Source organism: Lissotriton vulgaris, chromosome 4_1 (genome assembly GCF_964263255.1).
Source record: "Lissotriton vulgaris chromosome 4_1, aLisVul1.2, whole genome shotgun sequence".
Taxonomy (NCBI): domain Eukaryota; kingdom Metazoa; phylum Chordata; class Amphibia; order Caudata; family Salamandridae; genus Lissotriton; species Lissotriton vulgaris.
The window spans coordinates 220,973,557-220,993,027 of record NC_141691.1 but is presented as its reverse complement, the minus strand read 5'-3'; the positions used below and the strand labels follow the sequence as shown (position 1 = coordinate 220,993,027).

The 19,471-nt window shown below is 44.5% G+C and overlaps 1 protein-coding gene across 2 annotated transcripts in view; it reads right to left on the bottom strand.

Annotated features, from left to right (window-relative positions):
* Nucleotides 1–11,675, bottom strand: part of LAMP2 (lysosome associated membrane protein 2) — a 434,546-nt gene extending 422,871 nt beyond the window's left edge. Inside the window, exon 1 of one of the 2 annotated variants that reach the window (XM_086918517.1) lies at nt 11,432–11,675. In XM_086918517.1, the coding sequence (XP_086774643.1) occupies nt 11,432–11,486 (55 nt within the window). In that variant the 5' untranslated portion in view covers nt 11,487–11,675. The remainder of the gene's footprint in view (nt 1–11,431) is intronic. The other variant, XM_086918518.1, reaches the window with a different exon arrangement.
* Nucleotides 11,676–19,471: the final 7,796 nt, after the last annotated feature.

The window sequence follows — 19,471 nt, the reverse complement described above, 5'->3', positions numbered from 1 at the left end:
TTTTGTTCCCCAAATGCCTAGGCCTCAATTATTCAGTCCTTTGACCGGCTGGCTGGCCTAAACCTGCTTCCAACGCTGCCAATCAATAGGGTAGGCTTAATTACATGCCCTTTAGCCTGCGATGGACTTCATGGTACCAACTGCTTCCAGCCTTGCAATTTCTCCCTCTCCTGAAAGTCTGGCCCGTCACCACTAAGTATGGATGGGAGAAGGGAGAGGGTCCAGCACCTCAAGCGCCAACTCTGCTGCCTGCACAACAGTATGGCACTGGCCTGGGCCCTTCAGTGGATTAGAATCAGTCTCCATATGGCAGACAGTCCCAGCAAGGCCTGTGCTCCTTCTAACCTCCGTGTTGTGCAACAGTTCTGTACATTGATTTGGACAATTGGTTGATTCATTGCCTCTGTATTGACATAAAACAACCTACACTGGGATGAAAAACAAGCACTATAAAAATAGTAAGCAATATTTCTATTGTTTGTGCAACTGCTCACACAAATAGATTTAAGTATGTATGCACAGCTATATATCTATATCTATATCTTAACTCCAGGGCATTCTGAAACTTCTAACATATGGCGATAAAGAAAGCACAAACTCCTTAGTGGTGAGATGAAAGATATTACTCCCTTCTGCCTGCCATGACGCGTTTCAGCAGATGAAACTGCCTTGATCACATGAGGCTGGCTCTGCGAGAGACATTTTTAAAGTTGCAACACTCACATCACATGACCATAGACAAAGGATATACTGATGAAAATACAATAAACTGCAAGTAATAGAAAAATACATACTAAAAACTGTTACACGTAATGTTACAGTTATATGGCAGAATAAATAAATAGTATTTGTGGCAGATATCCTGATAAAATTAGTGAAGAAAAAAATGCTACTACAGTGATAAGGTTTCCATAAATGCGTAAAATGCTAAAACATCGCTTCACAGTGCAAGTATTCTAAGAAGGGGCAATCAGATTAGTATAAATACTGCATGTATTGAAAAAATATCCCTGGCCTGCCTGCAAATAAGAGGTGCCCAACAGTGCATGTATACAGCTCAAAGTAGGAAAGATCAAATTTAGAAATACTGCTTAAATGAGAATTCATACAAACACCTCTGTATTTATCTAGTGTCTGCAAGTGATGCAAAGGGGTACCTAGATGGATTATATTCACTAATACAAATAACAGGATGTCTAAAACTGCAGTTTTTAAAAGAGAACAAATATAGTTGTCAGTAAATCCTAAAGGTGACCCTCCTGGGCGACTGACCTAACTTATCAGAAAAAGCCTATTGTTAAATATTTAAAGATTGCCTTAAAGTGCAAAAGTGCTAACAGTGTCCAAAAAATTGGCAAAATCTGAAAAAGTTTGCAAAGAAAATATCATAGGCTACTAGGTCATGGGGGAGGTATAAATAAATCACATTAGCATAGTAAGGTGCAAGCAATACTTATAAAGAAAAAAATAATGCACGAGGTGCACATTACTACCAGTACAGGAAATGTAAATGTGTGCAAAGAAGATTGCTACACATCAAGGTTGATAATGTACTCCAAAATGAGGAGTGTGTGAATGCACAAAGGTGTATCTGTATCACAAGAAAGTATGGAGGTCTCCGTGGTATTCAATCCCAGGCGGCTCTTACTGTCCAGTTCTACAATCATGTGGGTCTCCAATTGCCTCAACATGCGTCCTCTATTGCCTCCTCGTTTGAGTTTAGGAATGGCATCGATCACAAAGTACGAAAGACAGTGGAGGTCGTTTGTGTGAGTTGTTCTGAAATGACGTGCCACCAGATATGTGACATCGTTATTAACAATAGCTCTCAAGTGCTGCAGTATGCGTGCATGCACTTGGAGTTTGGTACTGCCTACGTAATTGAGGCCACAAGTGCATGTAAGGACTTAAACTGCGCGGCAGGTGTAATGCCCTCTGATTTGTACAGGTGTTGGACTGAATGGATTGTTATAGTGGTTCTTGTTGACTCAGAATTTACAGGCCCTGAAAGAGGTGCTTTTGAAAAAAACCTTTAATGGGTTGTAGCCAAGACCCTTTAGGGATGACTTCAGGGCTGCTTCTACCCATTTAATTTCTCATGGAAACAGCCCGCCTAAAGGTGATGGTGGGTGCAGCGGGGAGTCTAGGTGTCAGTACGGCATCAGTTTTCAGTATTGGCCAATTCTTGTTAACGATGACCCTGAGCGGTTTGTGTTGCCGATTAAATGCGGTAATAGGGCGAGGTGCGCTATGGTCTTCTCCCTCGTCTTATGCTCATTATCCTGTGTTCTAACATGTGGGCCCAAAAGAGACTCCTTAGTCCTGAGAACAGCTGTATCACATGATTGCTGAAGGATAACATCACTGTATCCTCTAGCCCTGAATCTGATCAGTGTCTGCTGGGTACATTTGATGTATTCCTCATTAGTACTGCAAATTCTCCTAAGTCTAAGGAATTCCCCATATGGGATACTCCTGATGAGGTGGTTGGGATGTAAGCTAGTGGCGTTTAAGGTGCCATTACCAGCAGTTGGTTTCCTATATAATGTAGACTCTAGTTGGTTGCCTGATACTGAGATGTTAGTGTCCAAAAATGCCACCTGCTCTTGACTTGTGTGAGGTGAACCCAAGGTTAATATTGTGGTTATTCAGTTCAGCTATGAAATCTTCTGCACTGCCTTGGTCACCATTCCATACCAGAAACACATAGTCAATATATCTTAGCCAGTGAACCACATGTTCCTCACATACTTTGGCCAAAGTACCCATGGGAACCTGCTCCTTCCATCAGCCTACATGCAAACACGCATTGCTGGGGGAGAAGCAGGCTCCCATAGCTACCCCACGTTTTTGGCAATAAAAGGTGGTTATCAAACATGAAGAAGTTGTTAAATAAACACCACTTGACCATCTCTAAAAGCATCATCAGCATCATGCTGTGATGTAAAAGGCCAAAGGCCATTTATCCAAGTAGTATTTGACAGCAGTCAATCCGGTATACTAATATAAAGCGATTCAAAATCCATCGCAATGAGCAGTAGATAATCTTCCCAAACAATATGTTTAATTTGGTCTAGAAAATCCCAGTATCTTATATACGAGGGCAGTGACTGCACAAAAGTTTGCAAAAAATAATCAACTTATTCAGTGACATATTCACTCATGCCCCCAATTGCCGAGATGATTGGTCTGCCTGGTGTGTGATAGTCTCCTTGTGGATTTTCGGTATTCGATATAATGTAGGTATGATAGGAAAATCATTCATCATGAATTTAAGCTTTTGATTGGAGATGCGCCCTTGCCTTTTCCATCCCATCAGATCTTTAAGGGTATCTTTGGCTTTATTGTATTCAGACAGAGTGGCTTTGGCATAACAGTCTGCATTTGACAATTGTTTATAGGCCTCCTGAGTGTATTGATCCAGTGGCTAGATGACGACATTGCCACCTTTGGCTGACATTTACCACAATATCTTTGTTGTTCCTCAATTTGTGTATGAGTTTCTCATATTCCATATTTTGAGGTTTAGATCTTACTTTGTTATAGCTGGTTTTGTAATCTAGTGTTTTAACATCTTCAACCACTCTTTCATAAAAGATGTCGATAGCATCCTTCAACATCATAGTATAGAATTTAGATTTGGCCTTGAAAGGACTGATTCCTGCACTTGGTTCACCAAGGCTGTAGGCACAAAGTCTCTCCTGGGTTGGTGCTTGGCTACTGACCATGTCCATTTGATAGTTTATTATTCAATTCACTGATCGCCGGCATGGTGGTTGCGTCAGATGCGCAGGTTAGAATGCATGACAGCAGAAAAAGCAGTTGGGTTACCCTAATTCTCCGCTAGTACGTTGGCATTTTTGATGGTGAAAAGTTTCTGGAGTTTGAGCTTTCTAACGTATTTATATAAATCAATGCGTGTTCTTCTGTAATTAAGGCTGCTTTCTGGGCAGTAAGACATTTCAAGGGCTAGTATCGGTGTCTCAGCTTTGGTCAATACCATAGAGGAAAGATGGACCACAGTGTTGCCATTAGTTATTGTCTCCTGCGCCATTGTTTCTTTGGCTTCCCCCTTCCTGCACTTGCGCCTTTCTCTGCACCGTTTATTTCTCCGCTGCCCGCTACTTGTGCTGTATTCAGGTTTCGCAGCTGCAGTGTCTGCAGCCGATCTGATGCTAAAAATATTGACCTGCCCCACTTTGTGGACGTCAAATAGGAGCAATATACAGCCGACACCCCCCTGCTAAGGTGCCAGCTGATCTCTGTTCAGACTGTCGCAGCACCTTCATGGTGCAGTCGCGGACCTGCAGAAAATGCGGTGGGCTTCACTTAACCGGGTAGGCCCCTATTTGACATCCACAAAGCAGGGCAGGTCCACCTTCAGGACTTTACACCAAATACTTGCCGTAATACAGGACATTGAAGGCGCATCCACTTGGAGTCACGGCAGCGCACTACGTCACCCAGAAGCCCATCAGGGCTATGCCCACTGAGGCAGGTGTTGAAATGAAATCAATTGTGCACAAAGCAGTACTTTCACATACCCGTTACCAATGCCACTGAAGAAAGGAGCACATTCTGAAACGCATCTGGCAGAATGGACTGGTGTTATGTTGTTCGAAATGGGTCCTGCTGGCAGTATGCCAAAAAAAGAAACATGAGCAGCAAATTCTTCTGTGAGGCTTCATTTTAAAAGGGGTTCCTGTTTTGTTGGAATACATACATACACACATACCTCCAAACTATAGTTTCTCTTAGTTACATGAAGGGACAATAAGCTAGAGTGCCTTTGCTTCTTTCCATTACACTGGCGTTCCGTGATTAGTCTACACACTTGCCCGGTTCTAGAGGGTGGGCAAAGGCTTCCCAAGATAGCCCCTTGGCCAATTCACAAAACAAGCACACACACAAAAAAAAAGTGAATAAAATAAATGTTAACAAAAAAACTTCTCTGCTCTTTTTCTTAATGAAAATATATAAAAAATGTCACCGGCCTGGAGGCTCGCAATCAAAGCCTAACTGTGCAACATTAATCTATAACACCTAATCCTTTGGCTACTTTAAGTGCCGGGGGACAGGGGTGAGGATGAAAGGGGGTGGCGGCTATTACTGTACATATGTAAAAAGGAGTACCAGAGTCACCACCACTATATCGGGACAACAAGCTCCTGTCACGCAGTAATTAAGAGATAAACGCCGTTTTATGGCCGAAACAGCAAGGTTTTTCACCATTGCAAAAAAAGCAAAACACCTACAGTTGATGGACGGATGCAGAACAAATCAAAACATTCTCCCCCAGTCAAGAGATCTGGGTTAAATCCATCATGCTTTTGCTCACTGTTATACCCGTCAGCCCTTTGGGTGGTCCCTGAAATTTTTTTTTTCCCTTTTTGCCTCCTAACGCCCCTTTTTGTCCACTATATATTTGGTGTTGACCTTAGGGCGCCTCATTATTTCTATACAATGAAGAGGCACAGGTGCTCTTTCAAAATGGAGGTGGGAGTAAGTAGACCTCTACAAAATGGTGGCTTGGGTAAGATGAGGGGTTCCAGAACTTTCTGGTCCACTCTAGACCCCCTGGTCCTAGGCTATAAATAGTGGAATGTTGTGCAGCCATTTTGAGTAGAGAGCTGAGGAGTTGCCAGTTGGAGCACAGGCTGTGAGAAGAGGAGGTTGGCGCAGAGTGGAGAACTTGACGGTCTTTTGGGGGTGCTCTTTCTATTTCCCGACGCTGTCCCTCCCTCACTGACCTGACCCATCAGGAGAAACAGCCCCTCTTACCCCGGATATTGAAAAGGGAGTGTCTGCCCTTAGGAATAGACCGTGACATTGTCCAAAGAAGAAGGACAGGTGAGGGCAGCTGTAACTGCCTTCCTCTCTGGGGAACTGGACATTCCCCCGCCCCCCCCCCCGATCTCTCTTCCCCACCTGCGGAAGGGAACTTAGCCACTGTTTAACATAGTGTCAAGATCCGTTGTGCCAGAGGCTTCGTGACCTGTCTGAGGTTGCCCTTCTTGACCAGGAACCTACCGGAGTAGTGGGGTTGACAGCGAATCCTGAGATCTCCCCAGTGGTGAGAGCTTCCATGCGGCAGGCTTACGAGGTGAGGTGCGCCGCGCGGGGTTAGCGGAGCTGTCTGTGCCCACGGCGCGGGCCGGAAGCTGCTGAAGGGAACTGCCGGGCGGAGAAGAGGGAGTGAAGGTCCGTCCCTTCTGAGCACTGCAGCGTCGGAAGGGGAGGGTAGAAGTGAGAGGAGGCCGGTCTCAGGCAGGATCCTTCCCGGGTGAAACCAGTCAGGGGGAGGATCCTAGAGGAGCCCAGGAGCGACTACTGAAGCTGGCAAGGAAAGAATTGTAGAAGCGCCGAGTGGCCAACGCATCAATCCCTGTCAGGCGAACAGTCGGAAACCAGCACTGAGGTGGAGGGGCCTTATCACCTGGAAATCGACAGCTAGAGAGTGGGGCCAGTTGAAAAGGAATCTGACTTTGGTCTGGAGGACCCGACAGACTGCTGATAAAGTAAGCTGGGAGCATAGACTGGTAGGGAGGAAGGGCCATCAGGGTGGGAAGTAATTTTTTACTGTAATCTTGGCCCAGACTGAGGAAAGGTGCTGCAGACTCAGGGTGATTTGAACCGTACCACAGACTCATGTCCTCGTCTGCTGTACCTACTTGTTGAGGCAATTTAACCGACTGGGAGGAGTCTTCTTTAGAGGGCCTAGGAGGAAATTGTGCGCCTATAGCTCGAAGGAGCTCTCCGTGGAGGAAAGCCAGAATAACACGGCGGGTTCCGGAACAAGTGCCGATTGGGTACGGGGATGTGTTGCTGCATGTGGATAATTCCGGGTTTGAGGGATTCATTGCGATAACCTGAAAGTGATGGCAGCAGAAACTAGAAAGTTACCTGAAATAAGTAAATAATCAGCCTGTTCCCATTTATAGATTCAGCTGTTCAGTTATAGATATTTTCAAGAGGACAAACTACAGAACTGTATGCTGAACCGTGAACTTCACGATTGAAATGACAAATGAGCCTTTAAGGGTAATGTACAGTTTTGCTTCACCCTAAAGGGGCAATAATCTAGCTGTGTTCTGTATAGAAACTGTGAAATAACTGTTAGGAAAATGGGAGTACCAGGGCTTTGAAGGAGCCCTTGGTTGTTTAGAGAATAAGTATATCCTCCAAAGCAATGCCCTGTGGAGCTCTATGCATACAAGTGATTAAATGTAGAAATGCTGAATGTGTAAAAATTCTATACTACTGAAGGAGTAAACTGATCAAAAAGATTTCTATAAAGCATTTCTATTTTTTTAACAAGGTGTGGTGTCTTTTTAGTGGATGGGCGCTGGGTTACTGTCACAAGTGTGATGCAAGCATAGCACAATTGCCTTTGGAATAGGCCTCTTCACTCTGAGCCGGGCTACCCTATGTGGACTGGTTACCCCAGGTCCAACACTCACCATGCCACCCCAGTTCGGGCTGGACTGGTTCCATGAGGCACAGGGTCCAGACTGATTTGCATACTGCCAGGTCTAAACTCCTGTGGCTGTTTGGGAACCAGAAGAGTTTGAAAACTTTTCCTCCAGAGCTTCAGCAGGACCTAATACATTAGGTATCAGAACAGCCCTTCCATAGTGCCAGATTGAATTGCAGCTTCATTCCCTGAAGAGATCTGTTTTGCACCTCCAGTTGGGACCTGGAATATTTTCAGCAAGAAATCTCAAAAGCTTCAGTGTCAAAGGGGACAACCTGCTTCAGGTATCTGGGATACGGTTCCATGGCAGCAGCTTCAGCGACGCCCACACTACGTCATTTTCTGAAGTGGGCTAAAAAACACTTTAGAACTTTTACTTCCAGACTGTCACAAATAACCATTTCACTTGGTGTATCCAATCAGAGCTCCACCATGGTTAACCTAAAGTCTCTTTGATGGTGCCATTTTCACCTAAAAATGTAAAGCTCATCTCCAGTTCCCCTTATTAGATTTTGTCATTTTGTTTATTAAATTTTATTTTCTATTGCTAGTGCAGTATGAAATTTTTGTTACTTGGTGTTTTGACTTTATTACTGTTTTGGTACTGTATATATATACTATGCACATTTGCCCAAGTTGAGCCTGTGTGCTCTGTGCCTCCGCTACTAGGGAGCTAAGCTGAAATAAATTCAGTGACTGAGCGTTCCCCCTGACAAGAAGTGTTATTATTAACCGAATCAACTTTCTTACACACAGCAACTGCTAAGGGGGGGGGGGGGGGGGGGGGGGGAGGGAGGGCGGACAGAGTGGGGGAAAAAAAAAACACTTAGATGTCCTATCCTCAATATAAACATCCTGAACTGCTAGGTGTTCCTGATCTGGATAAACACGTATTTAAGCTACAAATATATGTACTTTTTGGGGCATTTAGGAAAGGTTAGAGTGCATACCTCAATTATAACACTAAAGAGATTAGCTGAAAATGTACTCACAGCTGAGGAAGCTGGTGGTATCCTTTCATCTTTGGTCTTAAAAAACCCACAGCCACCTTCAGAACTGTGACTTCAATGGAGTAGTAAACAATTTAAGATTTTACAATCTTAATAAGAGGAAAGGGTGATGGGGTACAGAGATGAGAGACTGAGGGTGATCATAGGAGCGCGAGGATAGAAAAGAGGAGTAAGAAAAAAAAATAAACGAAGGATAATACAAAAAAATGGTAAGAAACCAGGTGGATTAAACAATTAATGATTAAAAGGAAGAGTAGAAAAAGCAAAGGATTGATTAGTGAGGAGTAGGGGGTGATTAGAGTAAAAGCAGGACGGTGAAGAAGAGGTGGATTAAGGGGAACAAAAAGAAGTGTGAGAAGTAGGATATTGATAAGCAAAATTAGTGATGTGGGTAAGGGGGATAGGTAAGCATGTACCGAGTTGGGGCAATAAGAGGTGATCAGAGCCATACAAAGGGTAAAAGGATCACGCTCAAGAAGAATGGGGATGATGAAGTTATTGGGGGAGGGGGGGTCACATACGAGGGTCGTGAGCAAATAAGTAGTTGGGGAGGGGCCAGAGAAGGAGTGTGAGGAGACTGGAGAATAGTGATAGAACAAGGAGAGGTTGATTAACGGAGGGTGAAGGGTAAAAGAGGGTGTGATGGGAATGAGAGACAGGTAGGAAAACAGGAGAATGGGAATAGGAAGCATGCTGGTTGCTAGTTAGGGGAGACAGTTCAATTTTGAGGCACTCATATGAGCTGCATGTTTCCTCTTAGCTTTCCTTAAGATGCATCCAGCTCAAAAGACTGGCAACAAAATTGTGGTTGACACGCATGCCATAAAATTATAAGTCCAGTGAATGTCGGAAGATATACTCCATACACTGGGCAAATGAGGATAAACTTTTTTTTTTTAAACACTGCTCAGATTTGATCGCTGGTTTTATTTTGTTACTCCAGTTGCCACTTTGTTGCTCTTACAATACGTCGTTAGTTAAAATATGCATAACCCCAAGTCTTTGTCGATCTTGTGTGCTCATGAGTATGCACTGTACAATCCAGGCCTTCGTGCTGCCAACGTTTAGAATTTGGAGAGCAACCAGGGAAGAGCAGATCCAGATAGAAGAGTCAGAGCTGATTACACACAAAGGCACCCACAAACACATGCATATTCCATTTCCTTGCATACACAAACTTATTACCCCATGGGCAACAGCAGTGAAGGTGAGACTAACAAAAGGGCGAGATGGAGAGAAAGAAGGGTGTCATGAAGAGAGGGGAAGATGGAGCAGAGCCAGGAGGGCAATAGGTGGGTGGGGGGGCGAGGAAGAGAAACAAGAAGAGCACTGCCAAAAGAAGTGAGAATGGAAATAGAAGGGTGAAGTGATAGTAAGCGGAAGAGACTTGCATACGCTGGAGGCAGTGAAAATAGGGCATGGTGGAAAGTGAAGATGGCAGAAATAGGATGGTGAAGTGGAGAAAGAAGAGCACAGCATGGAAACATGTGGATAAGGTGGAAGGAAGTAGAGGATGGGTTGAACGAGGCGGGGCGAGAGAGAGAGGAGAGAAAAATAAGAACATCGGTTTAAACCTCTGGAACTACGAGTCAGAACCGGACAGTAGGTATGGTTGGCAGCTCGCCTCCGTACAAGACCATCCAGCATACAGATACTTGGGAGACTTTGGACAACTCTAACCATCTTTTTATTCATGGCACTCCCAGTTCCCAAATCTTATATTTGGGCCTCCTCAAAACACTTCCCCGAAAGATTGAGTCTCCACACAAAAATAACTCAAGACCCTTAATTGGGCCTTTATATAAGAGACCCCTCCCCCCTTCAAACAATTCAAAAGAAAAAGCAGTCACCATGCTCCTGAAGGCGCCCAACTGTCGGCATATTACTTCGGGGCTAATTCAGCACATTTTACTGGGCCAGCACGGATCCGGCTCACTAGTCTAGTAGCTGGCAGTTCCGGGATCCGGTTAAATCCCACTTATTTCGTATTCTGGCGATAGTGTAGCGCCCACAGCAATGAATAAGTAATTAGCAACAGCTAAAGCATAATAAGTTTCACTCTGCAGAACGAGGCTGGTCGGCGCTAAAACAAGGTATGATAAAAAAAATATATATAAAAATAAGATTTAGAGCAGCGCGTACGTGTCCTCAAAGAGAAAAACGAACTTTCACGAGCTAGTTTACTAGCATGAATGAGTTAACCAAAAGTTTAGAACCTGACCCTTTGCAGACTTTCTTTTCGAATGCATCACAAAGTCAGAGTAGCAAACCAATAGGCGAGGGCCCATGTTGGGAAACACACGCACGATGCTGAAGGGCAGTTATGCTCAATTCAGCCAGGTACATTCCACACCCACTTTTCGTTCTACAAGGTCCAGAGCGAAATATAGAATTGAAAACGTTCAAGAACCAAATATCGAAGGGAAAAGGCTAGACTAGTTTGAATTCTACAAGCAATAGGGAAAACGTGATAACTGAAAACACCGGGCCAGCTTCATGTCATGCGAAAAAAAACTTCCAACTAAATTTTTTATATATATATATATATATATACACACACACACATACATACATATACACACACACACATATATATATACACACGCACACATACATACTCTAATTGAACATAACGGGCAATAGAGATACAAAAGCTGGGGCACAGAATAAGCCTCCGACCTTTCCCGTAGAGGAGCTGCTCTTTCTCCAGCGCTGGCCAGGAGCCAACAGTGCACCTGGGCAAATCACTCTCCAGGACAGTCAACAGAGGGCCTACCTTTCATGGTACCTCTGCGGAGACAATTACCAGCCTCGACATGGAGTAGGTTTATCACCCTGCAATCCCAGCTTTACCGCCCCCTGTAGAGCTCCGGTTCTTCGGTCTAATCCCCTGAGAAAGTGCTGCACCTGTCCCTGAATACCAACCTGCGGAGGTGACGACACTTACCAAAAAGCAGCAAAAGACAGCTGGGTAGGAGGAAAGTCCGGACGCAGGCGGCCATGGTCACAGCTGTACACGGAGGAGGGAAACAAGCTACAACCGGCCCCAGCTGACACAGCACCGCACTTCTTCTGCAAATGCTACAACGACTAGTGGCGTTACTTCCCACCTGGTGATCATATGACGGCTCGACGTGTTCTGAGCAGCCAACCAAGATTGAAAAACAAGTGCATCGTCCCGCCCTCTCACGTGATGGAGTTTTAGAGTGGACTGAACAACAGTTATGTATATACGCGGTGTGCGGGTGCCGCCATATTGGGTGTGGATTACCGTGTACGTATTCAGATTTTACTACCTCTCGCATATGCCCTTTAAATCGCGCAGTCTAGTTATTAGCGCGTTATGCCGATCTCCTCGGTGTACCAGAAGGCTCAACAAACTTTGCATGGGATCTGCGTGTATAATCCAGAAGTTTGAGGGCCGTAGGTCTTGCATTTTTTGTTGTTGCTGTTTTTATACAGGTATTGGAGCGCTTTACTTGAGCACCAGTTACATTATACAATGACGCATTCATTGCTTTCGGAAGGCACGGCCCGGGGAGATTACGTGATTTGCCAAGTTTTAAATTTGTGTCTATGTGTGACATTTCCAGTTATTAGGTGTGCTTATGTGTGTCATATTAAGCCGTAGGACCAAGTGGCACGTAATCTTAAATGTAATAAAGCAGTAGTAACCATAATGTAACACACTACACAGATATCAGAAAACACATCCTTTGCACAAAAAAAATGCTTTAGAATTTGTCTTAAAACATACAAGAAAGCAAAGTGATGTACAGCAAAAAAAATAAGAAAGGCCTAACTGAAGGTTTCAGTTACCCAAGGCACAGAATGGCTTGACAGTTGTCATGGCTTGCCAGTTTTCATTGTGCCCCATGCAAGAGCACACAAATGCAGACAACTAAACAGACACAGACAAAAGTTCAACTATTGGACACTGTTCTGTTTAGTTTCTGTTGTGTCGTAGTAAAGAATTCCAGAAGACTTGGTTAGGTTACAGGTGATAAGTTTATTCTTTTTAGATGGTTAGGTTTTCCAGTAGATATGTAATATAAACCCCACAAGGAGCATCCTCTCTGCTGCTCAGCCCAGGATCCAACTGACAGTCCACTCACAGCATCCCAAACATTCCAATGACATCACATTCACACTGACATTCTACACTCACTGCTGAACAGCAGAGGCAGAGAAACAGGGAAGATGTAAGGTAGAAACCTTAGATATAACACACCGTCCCTCGTTATAAAATGAACAAAGAGAAAGCAAATGTAAATAGCAACATTGCAGTAACATCACAGTAATACTAAACAAAAATTGCAGTAGAAGAATTGCAAATGAACATAAGTATGAAAAAAACATTCTAAAATAAGCAAGGTGAAATGTGATGTAAAAATAAGCAATAAAGGAAAAGAAAACAAACATGTAATAAAGTACAAAGTGTGAGGAGTATGGCAAAGGATACAGCAAGAAAGGAATAAAAAAATAGAAAAGACACATCTCCTTCCTTAGTAGAGAAAAATTGAAGCAGGAAGTTTTAAAAGGAAGGAAAAAGTAAAAGAACGGAAAAGCAACTGGAGAAAATATGCATGAACAAGAAGTAAGAATACCACGAAAACTAACAAAGAAGTAGTGAAACAAATGTAACCACCGCAACCAGTTGGTGTGGTTGTGGTGGTTACATTTGTTTTTGACAGTCCACTCACAGCATACCAAACATTCCAATGACATCACATTCACACTAACACTCTACACTCACTGGCTGAACAGCAGAGGCAGAGAAACAGGTAAGATGTAAGGTAGTTAGACATAACAGTTTACTTTTGCAAAATGCAGGTCCTATAAACATAATTTATTAGCAAAACCACTATAATCTGGTACATTAATAGCGCAATACTGATAATGATACTTTATTTGATTTAAAAAAAATCATAAAGGGGTGGGCTTACCACCATGCAAACAGCATATACATCATAAAAACCAACACAAAATCAACTTTAAATCGAGTTAAAAACTGATATCATAAAATATGCAAATTTAACGGGGAAAAAGATCTAAAGAAAAAAAAATGAAAGGAATGGGGTGAATTCGATCTGGGTACACAATATTTTTAACTCATGATAAAAAGGAGAGAAATAAAAAGTGTGGGAAAATAACAGTAGTTCAAACAGGGGGCACGTTATTTTTAACTAGTGGTGCAAAAAGACATCCGTTTGGAAAGGAGGGGAAGAGAGAGAAGAGTCCGTAGCCGGCTGAGGCCTGGCCTATTGTCCAGAGACCTCTTTGGTTGCCGCCCTGTTTTCCAGCTCTATGGCGGCGAGGTTCAAAAATGTTATGGTTTTGCATGAGAGTTCTATCCAAGATCCACTTAGGCATCTTATCACCACCGCCCTGCAAGTTCTCACCTGGGCTTCTCTTAGAAGTGGTCGAAGAAGCGTTTTTCTAAGATTCTGAAGTGCCAGGCATATGCATATAAGGTGCAGCAAAGATTCTGCACCGTTGCCACAGAGGCGGCAGTCGGGAGTTGCCCACGACCGTAGCCATTTAGGAGTAAGCTCTTTGGACGAGAAGCAGCCCAGCCTTAAAAGGCTTAGTTTCCTTTTGTAATGGTCCCTGAAGCATTCTTTCAAGTATTCCTGAGGTTTTAAGTTGGTATATGATGGCAAAACGATCCAGGCATGGTTTTTACCAGCCACTGCTGCTTTATCCATGAGTAATGATGCTTGTTCGACTGCTTTCTTGGTTATCAGCTTGAAAGCGGAGTAAGTCATGGGCAAAAGCCAGGATTCTTCCAGTTTTAGTGCCTCAAGAGCTTGCCTCAAGATCTTATATGTTGAGTCTGGTAGACCGGCTTGTTTTTCAACTTCTGACCAGCAAAGGTGGGCCAGGGATTCGTCTGCTGCGTCCCTCATGCACCAATAATATTTGGCGAGTGCTCCTTGTCTTGCCGGGAGCTGGTTGGTAAGACCGAACTCCAAGCGAATTTGAGCTTGAGAGATGTGGCGCGGAATTAAGAAAAGGTTTTTAAACAGCCTGGATTGGGCGAGGTTTAACACTGCGGAGTCCCGGGTTGCCAGTAATTCTGAGCCATATGTTAGTGATGGCAGAAATTTAGCGGCTACAATCTTAAGAATGTGGCCGGTGGAATGTCCGTTTAGTTGCTTTTGAACAGTTTTAAAAGCAAATTGAAGCTGCTTAGCTTTGGATTTCCCCTGTTCCAGGTGCTGTTTAAACTTTAGTCGGTGGTCCAATAAGATTCCTAGGTATTTATATTGGTCTACCAGGGTTAGAGAAGTAGAATTTATCTTCCAGGCAAAATTTTGTTTTTTCTTTCTAGAGCCGCAGAAGCATAGAATGTTTTTTTTTTTAGATTTATAGTCAATTGTGCGTTCGAGAGGTACTGCGACAGTTTGGAGATCAAGCGTTGTAAACCGATGGGGGTTTTTGACAGGAGCACTATGTCGTCTGTATATTGAAGACATATTATAGGTGAGGTGGCCAATTTTGGTGGATCACCCTGAATGGTACGTAGGTCGCTTTCTAGATCCGCGGTGTAGATATTAGAGAGGCTGGGGGCCAGTACACAGCCTTGTTTTAAGCCATTGGTTGTGTGGAATTTCCTTGTCAGGCGTCAACCATCTCCTTTTTTCACTTGGACCCAAGTGTCTGAATAAAGCTCGATGATTGCTCCCAACAACTTTGGCGGCATGCCCCAGGCTTTCATTTTGGCCCAAAGAATGGATCTGGGCACTTTGTCAAAAGCCGCTTTTAGGTCCAAGAAACAAGTGTACAGCGGGGTGGAGTTGTGAATTGCTTTGTTAACAAGGAGGGTTAACGCGGATAAGTTGGTCAAGGTGCCCAGTCCTGGCCGAAAGCCTGTTTGTGTCCGGGGAATTATCCCTGTACTGCTCACCCAAGATTCCAGTTCCTACCAACAGGTTGAAGGCATAGATCTTGGCCTCCACATCTATTAAGGCTATTAGCCTATAATTGTTAGGGTCTGAGCGGGACCCGGATTTGTGGATTGGATGAAGAATGCTGCCTCTCCATGATTCGGGAATATTCCCGGTTTTTAGACTGTAACCAAATAAGGGTGTAAGTTGGCTGGCCCAAAATGTTGGATCTTTCCTGAATAAGGCATTGGGAAGCCCGTTTGGTCCAGGTGCTCCATCTGTTCTCAATGATTTTATGGTGTTCGAGACCTGCTTTAAAGAGAACAATTCCATGTCTCCTGTATTCTTTGATGTCAATGAATTCTCACTGATTTTTGGAGCTGGCTTTGTGCTCAGGCTGGACCGGGGAAGCTCCTCTGGACGCTCGTTGTTATTGTCCGTGTGTGAATTGTGCGTGGAATTGTTTAATAAGTCGATGTGACTGCTCCAGAGCTGGTCCGTCATATCTGAGTTAAACTGGTGAGGTTTGCCGTTTAGCATAAAATTAATTTTTGTCCAAAAATCTTTTGAGTTATTTAATTTACTTGCATGGAGTATGGAGCATGTTAGTTTTTCCCTATGCAATCGCTTGGCCAGATTGATCTCTCTTTTTAGTTCTTTTTTTAGAGATTCTATTTTGTTCAGCGTGGTTTGTGATAACTGAGGGACTTTTTTACGTTTGGCCCTAAGGAATGCGTTTATTTGCCTTTTTAGTTGGCGCAGTTTCGGTGTGTACCATTCCCCGCCTCTTTTTCTTGTCTATTCTATTATTCTATTAAAATTATTTATACCGCGCACTATCACCATCGGTTTCTTGGCGCTCCTTGATAAAAATAGCATTGATCCAGGGAGGGGATTAGTCATATGCCGCTTGAAAAAGCAGAGTTTTTAGGAGTGTGCGGAAACTGTCGTACTTTGGGCAGAGACGGAGAGTGAGGGGTAGGGAGTTCCAAGTGGCGGGAGCCAGGGCAGAGAAACTCAGGCCACCGTGCTTTTTTCTTTTAAATCTGGGGACCTCAAGGAGATTTAAAGATGCTGAGCGAAGAGCTCTGGCAGGAATGTGACGGGACAAGGCCGATGAGATGAACCTGGGAGCTGCGTCCTCGAGGGCCTTAAAGGTGGTGCATGCCAGTTTGAAGGTGCAGCGTTTGGAAACAGGGAGCCAATGCAGACTACGGAGGAGGGGGGTGACGTGCTGGTGTTTGGGCTGGCAGAAAATCAGGCGGGCAGCCTGGTTCTGCACCAACTGAAGTCGGTGAAGGTGACATGCAGGGATTCCTGCGTACAAAATTTTGGCGTAGTCAAGCCTGGAGGTGATGAGCGCAATGACAACCTGGGTCAGGGCTTCTTTGTTAAGAAACCTGCTGATCTTGCGGATGCGCCTGAGATGGAAGAAACAGGCAGAAGTGACCGCGTTGATGTGAGGTCTCATTGATAGATCTTGGGATATGATCACCCCCAGGCTTTTGACTGAGCTCACAGGAGTGGGTGCAGTCCCCAGAGATGTAGGCCAGAAGGAGGCATTCCATGGGTGATTGGGGCCACCCACCAGGAGGAGCTCGGTCTTGGTGGGGTTCAACTTTAAGTGGCTGTGATACATCCACTCCGCAATGGTTAGCATGATGGACTGGAAGTTGGTGCGGGAGGAGGGGAGGGAGTCTACAGGGAAAATTAACTGCAGATCGTCGGCATAATTATATATTGTGACCGGGAAGTTACGGAGGGTGGCTAAAAGTGGTTGGAGATATAAATTAAAGAGGAGAGGGGATAGTGCCGAACCTTGTGGGATACCGCAGTGAAGGGGGGTGTAGGGTGCAGAAAAAGTGGAGAGGTGGACGGACTGTGAGCGCTGGTGAAGGAAGGATCTGAGCCAGTCAAGGGCCACTCCCTGGATGCCGGCATTATGGACACGGTCGATCAAGATGGTGTGATCGACCGTGTCGAATGCCGCTGAGAGATCCAGTAGGACAAGGGCTTGAGAGATGTTTTTGTCGGCTCCTTTCCTGAGGGTGTCCATGACTGCCACTATGACCGCCTCGGTGGAATGGTGGGGTCTGAATCCTGCTTGTTGAGGATCTAGAAAAGATGATTGCTCTATGAAAGAGCTCAGGCAGCGGGTCACATAAGTTTCCAGGATCTTACCTAAGTAGGGGAGGAGAGAAATGGGTCTGTAATTGCTGAGTATTATAGGGTCTGCATTGGGTTTCTTTAAGATTGGTAAAACGGCAGCTTGCTTGAAGGAAGATGGGACCACTCCGGTGGCGAGAGAGTTGTTGAGTAATGCTAGCGGGGGGCCAGGGCAAGCAAGAAGGGCTCCTTTAAGAACCTGCGGGGGGCAGCAATCATTGGGGGATCCCGAGCTGACTTTATGAAGAAGTGATGAAAACTCTTGTAGAGATATAGGTGGGAATTCAGTCAAGATGCTAGTATTTGGGGGGGGCAGAGGAGGAGGCGTAGGAGATGCCGGGGTAGGAATATTATGTTTTATTGTTATGATTTTATCTATGAAATAAGAATTGAGTGAGTCGCAAAGGATTTGTGTCGGCTGAGGTTGGGGGGTGACTCGGTCTGGAAGGGAGAGCTCATTTACAATTGAAAAGATGTCTTTCGTTTTGTTATTCGAGTTCAGATTTTTTTGTGAAAAATAGGCCGTCTTGGCTTCCAAGATAGATTGTTTGTAGGTTTTTAAGGTCTCAATGTAAACGAGTTTAAGCTGAGGGTCGTAGTGGCGACGCCAACGGCGTTCTGTTTGCCGCAGGGCGAGTTTGTCTGCTTTGAGTTGGTCCGTATACCAACGTTGAGCGTCATGGGGGCGCATTGCTTTGATTGTTTTGATTGTGGGTTTGGGTCCTCTGTTGTTGGATTGGTGTTTCTTATTGATCTCCGTTACGAAGTTTTCCCAAGTTTTAACTATGTCTCTTGATGTTTCAGCTGGTTGGAACAATGCGTGGCATGACTCCATTAGGATAGAGAGGTTTCCTTCGTTCCAGTTTAGCAGTTTTAGGTTAAAGATTTTTGTATTCAAGGACAAAGGCACGGCCTTCTCCGACTTTGTGGGTTGGGTGGTCAGGATGAGGGTCTGTGGGAAATGATCGCTTTCTCCACGTTCCTGAATCTGGAAGTCACTAATGTGATGGAATAAGTCGGGGTCAGCCAGGGTATAATCTAAGGTGGAGCCTGAGTTCTTGGAGACCCTCGTTAGAGCGGCTGGTCTGTCCAAATGGCCTCTCCCATTTAAGGTGTACAGATGAAGAGCTTCCAGTTCTGAAGCACATTTCCTGCCCAATGCACTTTGTCTGCATTGATTGCCCTGCCGTGGTTCGATATTAATGGGGAGGGGTCCCTCCTGTCCACAAATTAGGTTCAGATTAAAATCTCCCGTTATAATCATGTTTTCACTTGGGTAGATTGATTTCAGTGACTTGATGATAGAGACTAGTTGTTTTATCCTTTTCCCTTTATGTTTTCCACTGGGGTGCATATAGATATTCACGATCAGGAGACCCAGGTTAGGGGAAATTTCCACTTTAATACATTGCATCCATGTGGAGTCTTAAGTCGATGCAAGTTGGTGACCAGGTGAAATCTGTTGATGTGAAAATGGATAGGCCCCCTTTGGCCCTGCCGGAGCGTCCATCCTTCTGAGCTGGAACGAAGAATTCTTTGTATCCCACTAGAGGGGAGTTTTTGGTCTGCCATGTTTCTTGAAACAATAGTATTTTGAATTGGGTTATAAACTCAATAAAGTCGTCTTCCTCCAGCTTCGCATTTAAACCATTGATGTTCCATGAGCAAATCATGCAGCCTTGCTTTTTACCCGTCGTTGGGCTGCTGTCAGTTCAAACTACGTTCCTATGTGATTGTGCCCGAATAGTGTGTTGGGGCCTTTCGGGCATGTCTGCCTCTTGGTGAGCGAAAGTGATTGTAATTTGCCTTAATCGCTGCACTTCCACTTCGGTACTGCTTTTTAAATCTGGCCCTTTGGCATTTTTTAGAAGGCATATTTTAGGGTTTTGTTTCCGCAGTGGGCTGGGATATCGCACAGGCTCCACTATTTT